We start from the raw sequence: 15,178 nt of genomic DNA, 5'->3' as shown, positions 1-15,178 counted from the left end.
TACCATATGGTATGGCCCTCCCATGTGGTCTCATTGTTTGTGTATGTCAGCTTTGTCTGGGACAGAATCCAATTTTCTTTTGTATATTCATGGAATCCATTGATTTCTGCAATCAGCAGTTCCCTAAAAGGCTAAACCTGCTATTGAAAATAATTATGTTACAGTTGGATTCCAAGGACAATTTAGAAAGGAATGCAAACCTGTTGACAGAAAATGGCTCACAAATCAGACATTTTCTTTTTCTTTTTTTTTTACAGCCTGGCTGAAAGTTTCGGTTCAGAAGACAGTTTGGATTTCCTTTTAGATGATGAAATGGACTTTGATTTGGTAACCAGATGATATTTGCTGGTTTAAATATTGGGTTTGGTGAAAAATACTGATGATCATTTATTCTTTTGAAATTAAAATATTTTATTCAAAATATTGCACAAACCTTCCAGAAAGAAATATAATTTTGATACTATTCTCCAATTGGATATATAATCTATCTTTGTCATAAGACATTTTATAACAAATAAGTATCTAGAAGAAGGTAATGATTTAGGATATATATTTTATATATATTTTATAAAATATTTATAAAATCTACAATCTTCCTGTAAAAATAGCCACTTGCTGATTGCATTTTATTGGGACTTGAGATGTGTTGGGTAGCTGAACTGTAAAATAAATAGGCCTTCAACAAAACAACGCTTTATTGCTGCAAGATTGACTTTGAGCTAACCCCACCCTAAATGCAACCACAGAAACTCAAAAGGGATAACAAATACCATTCGTTGTTGTATATTACACACCTTATCCAAGTCATCTTTTTAAAAAATTGTGACAAACATATAAAAAATTTACCATTTTAGCCATTTTAAGTGTGCAGTACAGTAGTGTCAGCTATAAGCAACAGATCTCTAGAACTTTCTGATTTTGCAAAATAGAAACTCTATATTCATTAAATAACTCCTCTTTTCTCCCTCTCATAGCCCCTGGTAACTGCCATTCTACATTCTGTTTCTAAAAGTTTTACTATTTTAGATACCTCATGTAAGTGGAATCACTCAGTATTTGTCTTTTTGTGCCTGCCTTATTTCACTTAGCATACTGTATCCAAGGTTCATCTGTGTTATAGCATGTGACAGGATTTCTTTCCTTTTTTTTTTTTTTTTTTGAGATGGAGTTTCACTCTTGTTGCCCAAGCTGAAGTGCAGTGGCATGATCTCGGCTCACTGAAACCTCCGCCTCCTGAGTTCAAGCAATTCTCTGCCTCAGCCTCCCAAGTAGCTGGAATTACAGGCACCCACCACCATGACTGGCTAATTTTTGTATTTCTAGTAGAGACGGGGTTTCACCATCTTGCTCAGGCTGGTCTTAAACTCCTGACCTCATGATCCACCCACCTCGGCCTCCCAAAGTGCTGGGATTACAGGTGTGAGCCACCGCACCTGGCCAATTAGTTTCCTTTTGAAGCCGAATAATATTCCATAGTATGTGTATACTACATTGACTTAATCCATTTATCCATTGATGGACATTCTTGCTTCCATGTCTTGGCTATTGTAAATAATGAGGAACATGGGTGTGCAAATGCCCAAGTCATTTTTTAAAAAAATGTTTAAGGTAACACATACTTTATCTTAAAAATGTAGGAAATATAAAATAATTAAAATGTGGGGAGAAAATGACTTTCACTCAGCCTCCTGTCATCTTTCTTCTATTCCTTCTCCCTTTCCCTTTTTCCTGCACTTACCTCTTCTGCTCTGTTTCCTTTTCCTCACCCTCTTCTCCTTTTTTTCTTCCCCATCCCTTTTTTAATACTCGCATCTCCCCACAACACTTCAAATGTGCTCTTTCTGAGAGTCAGCTCTCCCTTGGAAATAGGCGAGTTTCCCATACAAGTCCCTACCTGCATCTCCCTCATCCTTAGAACCGTCTTCCTTTACCCCACTGTATTTTCTAGATAAGTCACATGTGCATAGGTAGCATATTTTCAAGTAAATTATATTCTTCATTATTGATTAATTAGGAGCCAGCACTTTATTTCAAGGAACCAGAGGAGTTACTTCAAGTCCTCAGAGAGCTGGAAGAGCAGAATCTTACTTTGTTTCAATATTCCCAAGATGTAGATGAAAATCTCGAAGAGGTAAACAAAAGAGAAAAAGTTATACAGGATAAAACGTAAGTCATCAAAAACAAGTAGATTTATTCCATTAAGCAATTTCTAACCAGAGCCTGGGTCCAACTCATTCGCATGTGGCTCTTCCTCGTGGTCTCTTTGAATGTGGGCTGGGGTTTTTAATGGTTTACATTGTGGAGTGCAAAAGGTAGACGTCGTATTTACACAGAATAGACTGGCTTTAATTTTGTCCCTACTTCCTTTCACTTGTCAACATATTTTCCTAGCTAGTAATAATAAAAAATACTTTGAAAAATAACTAAAGAGAATTAAAATGGCACCTACTGCCTTAACTTTTGTCCAGTGTAGTTTTTGCCCTATCACTTGGCTAGCTGTCATTTACTTTACCAAATCATGCTGTGGATGATAATGCTAACAAATGTATTTCATTGGCTGTGACTCTCAGAAAAATAATTTTTGTGATTAAATATTATATCATTTTATAAAGTTCCTGTCAATATCTCAGGGCGAATATAGAAAGGATTTCTGTCAGGGGAAAGCAGCTGGATTTGATCCCTCACAAAATTCCTTCCTCATCTAAAAATATATAATATTACAAACTCGAAAAAGCGTTGAATTACAGAGAATAAATCTTTGTATCTACTCAATGCAAAAATGTGTAGAACCTTTTTTCAGAACAGTTTTCTGGGCCAGAAGATGGCAATCTTTTTAAACAATAGGTCAAACTACATTTAACTTCAAAACAAATTAATTTGTTCAGAAGGTAAGAATCTAAAAATCATTATCTCACAGCTACCTATTACCATTTCTGAGACTTTTTAATCCTTGTATCTTTTCCAATCTTCACAGTGTCTGATGGCCCTCCATCCACCTCCACAATAAGATTTTCTGGGACATGGTGGGTGCAGGTGGGCAGGAAAGGGGGATATATAGACTCTATCTCTAGAGGATCTTATCAGAATCTCTAGGTGAGGGAAATAGGAGTCTGTATTTTCCCTCTTGGCTCCCCAGATATTCTGATTATCAGCCACGTTTGAGAACACTGGGTTCCTGATGCCTCAGCTCTGCAGCTATTTGGGGGAACTCGAATGGAACCACAAAAGTAGGGGAGGGGAAGAAAATACCTTCTGATGGAAGTTAAAAACAGCATTTGTGCATGTACTTTTCTCACTTTAACTTGAAAAGTTGCATGTACTTTGGCAATGTCTTCAAATACAGACTTGTATTTGGCTCACTACGTGGATTTTGACACATGATCTAGAGAGTTGAAGCTCCTGACTGATGGTTATTTCACTAACCACAAATTTCAGATGAGGGTCTCTTTCTTCTTTTGCAATAGAAATAGCAACATAGAGTTTCTTTTGGAGCAAGAAGAAATGCTTAAAGCTAACTGTGTGAGAGAAGAAGAGAAAGCAGCAGAATTGCAATTGAGGTCCAGGCTCTTTAGCTTTGGAGAATTTAATTCAGATGCTCAGGTAATCACTCTTTGCCTATGGCGATTTCATTTTGGCTCATGATTATAATTTTTATTCGCTGTGTCCTACGTATGTGAATAAGGGAGTTAAAGCAAATCACATGTCCTAGGTTGATGACAGAAATGGAAAGCCAGCTTGGAATTTATCTTGCCAGTATGTAATAGCCAATTTACACAGGCAGAAAGCATTCAAATTGGCATTGGGGTTCTCTTAAAACGTTGCTCTATTGCAATCCATGATATTGACCATAGTTTCCCCTCGAAATACATTTCTTTTAGTCAGAGCCTAGACATATGTGGTAGTTCACTGTGTGTTATCATTTTGGTGGTAATTCAAGGAGTAATTAACAGAGGAAGCCGTGAATCAACACAATTTTAACAGTGACTCAACACTGACTAGAAAATTTTCCCAACACTGAGCCTGTACTAGATTTTTGCCTCTTCAGGCCTGCGTAGACTCATTATCAAAACAGCTGTGATATGTGCTAGTACACTTACTTATTGAGAAGTTCATCTCTCAGCTAGATGCAAACCACCTCGAGTGCAGGGATTGACTTATTATTCTTCGTTCAGTTGAGGGTCCCTTTAAAGTTGGTGCTCAATAAATGTTTGTTGAATGAATGATGAGGTTAGCTTTTAGACCCACAACCAGCTCCATCTAACATTGATTACCTTGTAAAAACCTCAAATGAAATAAAAATTCAAAGCTAATATATGAGGCTAACATTGTTTCAGGACCAAACTGAGGGTGGGGCTGCTATTTCTCGTGGCCCAATAACAAGATGCAGATGAACTGGGGAGGAAGTCAGTTTTTATTTCTGTAACTGGTTATAGGGAGAAGGCCTGGAAATTATTGCCAGACCAACTCAAAATTACAAAGTTTTCCAGAGCTTATATACCTTCTAAGCTATATGTTTATGTGTAAGCGTGCACTCATCTAAAGACATGAGTGATTAACTTCTTTTGATCTATAACTAAGGTCTGAGTCCTGAAGACCTTCCTCTGGAGCCTCAGTAAATTTACTTAATCTAAATGGGTCCAGATGTTGGGGTGATTACCCTTGTCTTGTCTCCTGCTAAATCAGGGAGGTTTGGGTAGTTCCTTCAGATCCCCAATAAACTTGTCTGTAGAGGCCTGGAGAGTTTCTTCATCCCCAGTAAAACTTGTTTAATCTTAAATGGGTCCTGTTAAGAATTCCTTCATTATTTTGTCATTCTTTAAGACTCTGGAAAGGTCTAGGCAAAACTCTTGGTGGGCTTTTGTTACATTCCAGCCTTTGTATAAGGGCACTGGCTTTTAATATTTAACTTAACCACTCAGTACTGAAACAGTTGTTAAGGAGGCCTGCGTTAGTGAGACCTGGCCTGCCACAACATCACATTTATGGATATGAACTTGATTTTCAAACAGAAGTGGAACTGGGAGAACTGCGTCAGAAGAAGGCTGTCCTCCCCTACCCACAGGTGAACAGGGTTACAAAAAGCACAAGCTGGTTATGGCTCCTCCACACACACACACATTTCCTAGGGAGTTATAGTGCCCTGAGTTAGTAGGGGATGGGGTTGTGCATTGCCGGGGCCAAGAAGTGTGATGATAGCCACCTTTCAATTCAGTGCTATTTTTTTCCAACCATTTTTTTTTAAAAACTGTGGTACAATATACATAACCAAATTTACCACTTAGCTATTTTAAGTGCGTGATTCAGTGGCATTAAGTACATTCTCAATGTTGTGGAACCATCACCACTATTTCCACAACTTTTTCATCATCTTTTCAACATAAAAATCTAACATCTTAACCATTTTTAAATGTACGGGTCAGTAGTGTCATGTACATTCACGTTGTTTTGCAATCTCCAGAACTCTTCATCTTGCAAGGCTGAAAATTCTATACCCATTAAACAACAACTTTCCATTCCTCCCTCTTCTAGCCCTTGGCAACCACCATTTTACTTTCTGTCTCTCGGAATTTGACTATTCTAGGTACGTCACAAAAGAAGAATCATACAATATTGGTCCTTTTGTGTCTGGCTTATTTCATTTAGCATAATGTTTTCAAAGTTCATCCATGTTGCAGCATGTATCAGGACTGCATTATTTTTACAGCTAGATAATATTCCATTGTATGTTTATACCATTTATTGTTTATCCATTCATCTGTTGATGGACACTTGAGTGGTTTCCACCCTTCAACTATTTTAAATAATTCTGAAACCAATTGACATGCAAAATGTCTGATAAATATCTGTGATATCTCCCCTCCTCCCTGCCCCATCCCAACCAAGCCCCTTTCATCCAAGTTTGGGGCAACCATTAAAAAATAAAAGCGGCATTTTTGATACTCTTTAACATTAAGGCAACCAGATACCTAAAGAAAGAAAGTAGAATTGAGGTAAAATTCCTTTTTAAATGGCTATCCATGAAATTTTGATCACAAGTGTAAATTTGGCATTCATGTATTGCACCCTGGGGAGATGGGACTAATAATCCATAGTGTCTTCTAGAGATGTGAAATGTGGGGTGGGGAAGGGGAGGCGAAGCAGGAAAATTGGGAGGGAAGCGTATTCTTAGGATTTTTTCCTTCTCTACCTCCATTTTTTTCAGCTCTCAGAATATATAAAACATAATCCTTTGAGTAAATTTACCTACAGCTCATTTTTTAAAAGTTTCTTTTCCAGCGTTATTGAGGTATAATTGACATATTTGATTGTGATATTCATAAATTATGTCACTCTGGAGCTATCAGTATGAAATGAATTTTATTCTTTCAAAACTTCCACACTCTTAATGATACTTAATCCCCTAAAAATTTTGCCCTTGATCCAATATTTTACTTTTAAAATAAAATTTTAAGTTCAAGTATAATGTAATGTTGAGAAGTGCACAAATCACAAGTGTACCTCTCAAGAAATTTCCTCAAAGCAAACACACCCGTGTGCTACCCCCCAGATCAGGGAATACACCATTATCAGCCCCCGCAAACCTCCCTCACACCTGCCTCCAGTCTTTACCAGCCCTCTTTCCCACTGTCCTGATATCTCATGCCATCAATCAGCTTTCCTGTTTTTGAACTCCACTGGAATGGAATAATGTAACATGTCTGGCTTCTTTCTCTCAACATTGTGTTTGTGAGATTCATCCATGTTGTTTAGTGTAGCAGTTGTTACTTCTTCATTGAACATGAAACGGAACATAAACTGCTCCATTGTTCAATGTAAGGAATGTGTTTATCTCTGGTTTTATTGTTTTCTTTGCACAAGGAGCTGATCAGTTGCAACTGAAAGAACTGTGTACAGTCAACACACAGCAGAAAGTCACATGGATTAGAATGACAGACCCTTGAGTTTGAAAAGACTTTCAATGACATCTAGATATCCACCCCCCCCACCTTTCCCCTCTCCAGTTTTGATACAATGATTCCTCCTAAAACACTGCTCTGGTCATATCACTTCCCATTCACTGTTGAAAGGCACCTGAAGTTCTCTATCAGTCTTCCATAATTCCTGTCCCATTCACCTGGGCAGACTCCCTTGGCAGCTCCTCCTCCGAGGTACTGTGGGCTGGGCCTGCCATCTGGGGGCAGTTCCAGGGATGGGGCTGAAACTTCCCTTCCCTGTCGTCAATTGGCATGTGCCTTGTGCTCCCTTTTCTTTAACTTTTTGCTTTGTCAGGCCAGGCTCTCAGTCCCTTTTTCATACGTGAACTACCTTCATTCATCTCATTCTCCTCTCCTATCTCTTGTTCTTACCTTGTTATCTTAAGAAAATATCTCTTCTCGCCATTTTCTCTCCTCTTAGAAGAGGGAATTTAAGAAAAAAAAAGGGGGAGGGGGCGGTGGTGTAGAAAAGACATCGTAAAAAGCCACTGCCCTGCTCATCCATCTCTAAAGCCATCTAAGTGTTCAAGAGGTCTCCTTCAGAAATTTCCATCAACTAGCAACCACTCTCATCTTAAAGTTGTTTTTCCTCAAAACCAGTGGTGAATATATTTTTAAAGTATTTTTCTCTGCTTTATTTAGTGACTCACGTTGCAGCAATGTTGTTTTCATACGCAATTTACAATATTTCAATCCAATGGGTTACTTTTATTTTCTTTCATATTTTTCTGTGTCTCCAAGGTTTAGAAAAAGAACGTACTATTACATAAATAGGAAACACAGTAGATGTTATTTTAGAGAGAGGGGAAAAGGGAAATTTATGGCCAATATAGGACTTTTGCTGTTTTCTTTTATATTATTATGTATCTCCAAGTTTTCTAAAAGGATCATGTCATTCATGTAAATAGGAAATATAATAAGTGTTATCTTATGAATGTTAAAAGGAGCTTTATGCTGAACAGGACCATCAGAAAGCTTTTTAAGCTAGGAGGTGGAAGAGAAAAGCTGTTGGAAGTACATTCTTGGTATCAGATCTTGGCTTGTAATTGTGTTGGTGGCTCTGTAAGGTGTTTGTGGTTCCAGGAGGGGCTTCCCATGGCTCCAGGAGCCACATCTGTCTTGAGTGTTATTTGTCACTGGCTTAATGGTGATTCTCATCTTCTTGAGTGGCAGCAGGAAATGGGGCAGAATGCTACCTGAAGAGTGATTCACATTGCCCAGCAGTTTGTTGAGCTCCTCTTAATTGCAAACACCGGGTTCACAATGGAGACAGAGGATGACAATTTTGTTACAGTCCCGAGACAAGTTACCTACCACCTCAAGAATCTCCACCAACAGTTAAAACCGCACAGTGTCGAGGTACAGGGATCAGCGAGGTTTGGCCTAAGCTTTTGTTCAGACTAGAATACTGCAATGGCTTCCCAACGAAAACAGTGAAAATCATACTTCTAAAAAGGCTTTGGTAGGCCAGCCTGGGTACGTGTTTGCTTACGACTTTTTTTTTCTGAGAATGCATTCAGTCATTTATTCAGCAAACATTTATTCAGTGCATAGTTATGTGCAAAGCACTGTTTTAGTTGTAAGTTTAAGCATAAGATGTAGCTGCTGTTCTCCTGGTCTATAAGGATAAGGCAGAGAACTATCATATAGGATGATTATAGTTTCGCAATTATAACAGAGTAATACATGCAAAAAAGGAGGGGGGCTGGGTTACATATTGTGCCAAAAGGAAATGCATCCAAGTGGCAAAAAAACGATTTAAAATGTTTGTTGCCTCTATTTGAATTCTTAGGGAGTCAGATATACAAAAATATTCAAGCAAAAAATATTCTGCCCATTATAATTACTTTTTATATCTAGGGTTCAATATATTTTAAGAAAATAATCCAAGGTGTTCTATAGTAATGCTCTGACTATAAATTGATATAGGTTAAATATCACTGCTGCATTTTCTCAATGATCTCTTTTATTAAAACTTCTCCTTTAAAAAAGTAAACATTAGGCCAGGCACAGTGGCTCATGCCTGTAATCCCAGCACTTTGGGAGGCCGAGGTAGCCCGATCACCTGAGGTCAGGAGTTCGAGACCAGCCTGGCCAACATGGTGAAGCCCCATCTCCACTAAAAATACAAAAATTAGCTGGGCGTGGTGGCACATGCCTGTAATCCCAGCTACTTGGGTGGCTGAGGCACAAGAATCGCTTGAACCTGGGAGGGGGAGGTTGCAGTGAGATGAGATTGCACCACTGCACTCCAGCCTGGGTGACAGAGTGAGACTCCGTCTCAAAAAAATAATAAAAATAAAAATGTAAACATTTAATAGCATATACATGGGATTTTACTGTAATATAGAAAATGGTATATTTATTGAATGTGCAATGTGATGTTAATGTTTTCTGCTCTTCTCAATCTCAGGAAATACTGATAGACTCACTTAGTAAAAAGATTACTCAAGTATACAAAGTCTGCATTGGAGATGCTGAGGATGACGGCCTCAACCCAATTCAAAAGCTGGTAAAAGTAGAATCTCGCCTGGTAGAACTGTGTGACCTCATCGAATCCATTCCCAAAGAAAATGTGGAGGCAATTGAGAGGATGAAACAGAAAGAACGGCGGCAAAAGTACAGTCAATAAGGATAAGAATGATTTAATGAGTAGCTGGTTTTGCTCAGATTCCACAAACACATTAGCAAGTCTCTTGTGTAACGTCATATGATAGGGACACAGTGAGGAGGAATGAAATCCAGCCCTGCTCTCCTCATATAGGCTATTATTTAGCGTGGGAGATCATTCATCAAATATTCTTAGGAAATAAATGTGTCATTACCAATGGTAATGGGCACTGCGAAGGAAGGAACTGGGTGAACAGAGTTCACCAGGGGCAACTGACCTAGTTTGGGATGGACAAACTAGCCTGGAAAAGCAAATCTTTGGTAATTATATGAAATTTATGGATAAGTAATTACATGAAAATTTTTGAATAGCTATCATGGGGAAGGAGAATTGCACTGGTGGTGAAGGACCCAAGACGTAGAATTAGGAGCCCGTCATGGGAAAACCGCAAGCAGACTCAATCTACCTGTAGTTCTCCCATGAAGGGCTCCTAATTCCTAATGAAGGAATTGTTTGAAAGTCTGAGCTACCCAGTGAGGGTTTTCCGCAGTGTATAACTGCCAACACGTACACAACATTCACTCATTTATTCCTCAACATTCACTCATTTATTCCTCAAGACAACCTCATGAGGATTATCATCCCTGGAGCCCCGCCCCATCCCCCACATGCTTGCATAGCTTGGTGCCCTTCAAAGGAGATCTGTGCATTGAGGGTGGTATGGCCTGACCGGGGCCTTTCAGAATGTGTTCATTTACAAATTTCCATACCAAGTTAAATAAGAACTTTTAGGTACAAACAGTTGTCCCTTGGTATCTGTAGGGGATTGGTTCCAGGACCTCCCAAGGATACCAAAATCTGCAGATGCTCATGTCTCATATAAGATGGCATATTTGCATATAACCTACGTACATCCTCCTGTATACTTTAAATAATTTCTCAACTACTTATACATAATACAGTGTAAACGCTAGAGTTGTCATACTGTATTTCTTAAAATTTGTATTATTTTTATTGTTGGGGCTTTTCTCCAAATATTTTCAATCTGCAGTTGGTTGAATGCCCAGATGTGGAACTGTGAATATGGAGGGCCTACTATCCTAGTTTGAGGCAATGATTATTGTAAATATGACCCGTAGTCTACTGTGGCATGTAGGGGATGTTTACAAGTGGGATAATGTTCACGTAATAGCAAAAAACATGTTGAGAGGCAGACTAGTACTCTGGCTACCAGCTTGGGGATTAGACCATGCTGAGTGAGTTCAGTTCAACTATTTATGACTTTGTGACCTTAGGCAACGTAAGCACTCTAGTTGGTTTCTTTATCCGTAAAATAGGAGTAATACTGATACTTACAGGTTGTTGTGAGGATTAAATTAGATGATCCAAGTAAATTACGAGAGCACGCTTGCCGCATAGTAAGCACTCAAATATTAGCCACTAGTATTAGATATTTTGTTATTGCCTACTACTTTATGGATGTATGGTGGATATGCTTACCCACAGTAAAAATGATGTCCAGACTATATTACGGTGATCCTGATGGGATCTTATTGAACATAAAGCAAGCTTTAAAAAAAATTATAAATGAAAAGTTACTCCTTCCCTAAGATGACCTCATTATGACTACACTAACAGCACTTGCATCTTTTTTACAGTAGCAAATATATTTGCATCAAAGTGTAATTACAACTCATTTTTAGCAGTGATACATGAATGTAATTCCAATTACTTACATTCTTCTTAAAAAGAATTTTAGCTGATTTTCCCCATGGTTTGGAGTACCTAACACGGCACCTAATTTTGCAATAAAAAGGCTCAGCACGTTATTTCCATTCCCTAGTATATAACCTTACACTTAGAATATCATTAAATAGGTCCATAAAATAGCTATCATGTATTTAGTGCCTACGGCTCACCACCTTGTACTTGATAAGTTGCAAGTTGCACAGATTACTTAATTTTTCCCTCAAAACAACCCTAAAGAGAGTATGACAAATAGCATTTCTTGCTCACAATTTGAGGATATTATTCAAAAAGATTAACTGGAAGTTACACTTTTGTGGCAGCTCACTAAGCTATGCATTCATTTGTGTACTTTTCTGTATGTATGTGACACTTCAATTAAAAGTTTTAAAAAGAGGGACACGTAGCTAAAAGTTAATTCAAGTAGCTATTATACAAACTATCTGTAAAGTGCTGAAACATTTAGGAGGCCAAGGCGGGCAGATCACGAGGTCAGGAGTTCGAGACCGGCCTGGGCAACATGGTGAAACCCCGTCTCTACTAAAAATACAAAAATTAGCTGGGTGTGGTGGCATGCACCTGTAATCCCAGCTACTTGAGAGGCTGAAGCAGGAGAATTGCTTGAACCCAGGAGGTAGAGGTTGCAGTGAGCCAAGATCATACCACTGCACTCCAGCCTAGGCAACAGACTGAGACTCTGTCTCTGGAAAAAAAAAAAAATAGACCAAGATCTGGGTATATTTTATGTTTTCCAAAATGATGAAATTTCTTCCCATTTCAAAATAGTATTTGTTGTCGAGATTTACCTGAATATTCAAAAGCCATTGTTAGGAGTAAAGACGAAGTGTCAAGATGAAGTGTCATTTTCATTTAACTTTAAAGGAGGTCTTCTATTCACATGGTTTATTACCAAATAGTAATGTACTTTTCTTACTTAATGTGATTTATAGTTACAAGAATGTTTCTCCCTTCTTGTGACAGGTTTCGTGAGGAGAAAATGAAAGAAAAACAAAGACACCAAGAGGAAAGGCTAAAAGCTGCTCTGGAAAAAGCAGTAGCACAACCAAAGAAAAAGGTTTGTTTCGCTATTAATAGATCCAGCCATATCAATATGTGAGTGCCTCTGTGGTACAAAAACAAAATACTTTATTCATCTAACTTAGCCAGGTTGAACTTTAGAAAGGTAATCTTTCTTGCTCACAGCTTCAATTGGTCTCCCCGGTTCCTTGTTACTTATAGAATAATTCAAATTAGTGGCTCTCCAGTTCTCAATTAGACACTTTTCAGTAAAAGAAGCCTCTTCTCTCCTCTTTTTAGCCCTAGGTTCATTAAAATCAGATAATTTTTTTTCTTTTTAGTTTTTTGGAATAGATTATAAAAGCATATGGTTCAAAGTTCAAAAGATACAAGAGTATTCAGTATAAAGTCAGTCTTCCTCAGTTCCCCTTCCTGGAGTCAACCACTGTTAACAGGTTCATTTGCATCCCTCTGGAAATATACATACACAAATATGTATTTATGTACATATTCTTTTTCTTACTAATGATAGCTAGGAACTTGGCTTCTTTAACTCAGTAATGTTTTGGAGATGTGAACCCAGAGAATCGCATGTAACTGTGGGGACTGTGTACAATCCTCACGTTGTAAAGACAATGAGATTGACAGTTGGAGTTAAAATGATTTGCCCAGAGTCACTTTGACTTAGCAGCACAATCAGGACCAGAAGCCAAAGTTCTCTATTTTGCAAGACTACTGTCCAATCAGAAGTTTGGGATCAGGTAGTCACATACATGTGGTCCATCAATTCTACACAGGGTAAGGAGTTTGTTTCTATATGCCACTCTTTCCCTCCCCGGAATAGCATCTGAAATATATTCCAGAAAGACAATTTCATGGTTATCTGCAAAGCTACTGCTGGATGCTGATTCTTACCACAGTGATAGCTAACACATAACAAATGCTTACTGTGTGCCTTACAACTAACCTCAGGAGGTAAGAACTTGAAAACAATTCTGAAGTACGGGAATTGTTAATATGTGCCATGCCAAAAAAATGATTACTTCAAAATATTTTATTGAAATAAATACTTCATCTTAAAAAGGGTATTTATCTAGTTCAATTCTTTCCATGAAGACTTTCCTCACCGGTCCTCTCCTCCCAAGAATTAACCATTCATCACCCTTCCACATGGACTACTTAGTAAACCCACCAAATTGAAATTATTATTTTTCAATATATTCACCTTTCCTTCTAGACCATGAGTTTTATGACATTTGTATGCCTAATCCTGGCACATCATGGATACTTGATGTGTAGTGGATTAACAGACTAAAAATGAGTATAAAAACTAAAACTGGAAAAAATTGGGGAAAAAAATGGTTATCTGATAAATCAACAACACACAAAGACCTCTGATAGAAGCTGACCCAGTTAGGACACTTCATCATTGCTAATTTTCTCAGACAGTATTAATAACAAATGTTACCAAATATCTCTGACAGTTAAAAATTCTGATACTGCAGAAGGAATTCAGAGATTCTAGTCCCCCAAGGACATTTTTGTTGTTATAGTGATGGGGTAAAGTGCTATTGTTATTTAGGTTCTCTTGGGCCTGCAATGCAGGGGACAACCTCACATAAGAATTGTCCTACAACGTCAATAGTGCCTTTTGAACACAGTGGCAATGTCCCATCGAATCTCATAGAATTATGGCAGTTTCCCCACTTTATACATTTATACAAATTCAGCTATAAAAGCAAAACAAAAAGCAGAGGAGGGAATCCCAAAAGTAAAGAGAAAAATAAGTAGTAATATACTTGAGTATATATGACCCAGAGAGAATGAATAGGTATGAACTAGGGGTTTCCCAAAGCCTCTTCTGTTGGGAACACCTCCAGAAGCCAACCAGTCTTCAAGATGGTACATGGTTTTCTGGACTTTTTATTTAACAAGATTTCTAAATGCTAGTCAGGTGCTCAACAGGAGAAAGCCATCTCTTCCAACCATGGAGGAAAAGCTGGCTATGGCACTTACTGAGAAATAAAATGGTGGCCTTCAACATGGTGCTTTTCTAGGTTGACCACATTTGAACCGTATACTATTTGATGACTTTACCTAAGTTTTCCCACTTCCCAATAAAACCTAACTGCTGTTCCTTCTGCATACTTATTGGTGTCCAGTTTGCTACTCAACTTTGCCTAGCATGTTAGACATCCGTTAGGTTATAAGTCCCTTTTAACTGTGATTAGTTAATATTACAAACCATATTATTCCTTGTAAAAATCGAGTTAATATTGGTATTTCATAAATTTCAATAGAAAATGGCTATGCTCAAAAAATATTAAGTATTTTGTTTTTCTTTTGTTTCAGTTGGGAAGACGACTTGTCTTTCATTCAAAACCTCCATCTGGTAACAAACAGCAGCTACCTTTAGTCAATGAAACAAAAACAAAATCACAAGAAGAAGAATATTTTTTTACTTGAATAAAAGCAGTAAGACATTTTATCACCAGAATGTCTTAGGTGTATTTTGTAAATTTTGGCTTTCACTAATGGCAATATTCTGCCCCATGTACCAGGCCTAATCAATTTGAGGAAGACAGGCCCCTATTCTAAGAGCTATAGGATTAGGAATGAGTTTTTTTGTTGTTGTTGAAGTCTTAAGTATTCATATCATAAGTATTATTCCATATAGCTAAACATTTTTATCTGTACTTTGAGTTGTCCCACTTGGGCATACACAAAGATAGTTTACTGATAAAACTATGGTAAATGAACACTGAAATGTAATAATGGCCATTCTCTTACAACATGAGAATGTAAATGATATATTTTCTCAACCCATCTG

At 37.8% G+C, this 15,178-nt stretch overlaps 1 protein-coding gene across 2 annotated transcripts in view; it reads left to right on the top strand.

Annotated features, from left to right (window-relative positions):
* The window catches only part of CCDC38 (coiled-coil domain containing 38), a 66,164-nt gene extending 51,321 nt beyond the window's left edge, over window positions 1-14,843 (top strand). For both annotated transcript variants that reach the window (XM_054441957.1, XM_054441955.1), the window contains 6 exons: window positions 258-327; window positions 2,015-2,166; window positions 3,465-3,600; window positions 9,388-9,593; window positions 12,313-12,406; window positions 14,701-14,843. In XM_054441957.1, coding sequence (XP_054297932.1) covers window positions 258-327; window positions 2,015-2,166; window positions 3,465-3,600; window positions 9,388-9,593; window positions 12,313-12,406; window positions 14,701-14,814 — 772 coding nt within the window. In that variant the 3' untranslated portion in view covers window positions 14,815-14,843. The remainder of the gene's footprint in view (window positions 1-257; window positions 328-2,014; window positions 2,167-3,464; window positions 3,601-9,387; window positions 9,594-12,312; window positions 12,407-14,700) is intronic.
* The last annotated feature ends 335 nt before the right edge of the window (window positions 14,844-15,178 follow it).

The sequence above is a fragment of the Pongo pygmaeus genome, chromosome 10, assembly GCF_028885625.2.
Source record: "Pongo pygmaeus isolate AG05252 chromosome 10, NHGRI_mPonPyg2-v2.0_pri, whole genome shotgun sequence".
Lineage (NCBI taxonomy): Eukaryota > Metazoa > Chordata > Mammalia > Primates > Hominidae > Pongo > Pongo pygmaeus.
This window is presented reverse-complemented; position numbering and strand designations above follow the sequence as displayed.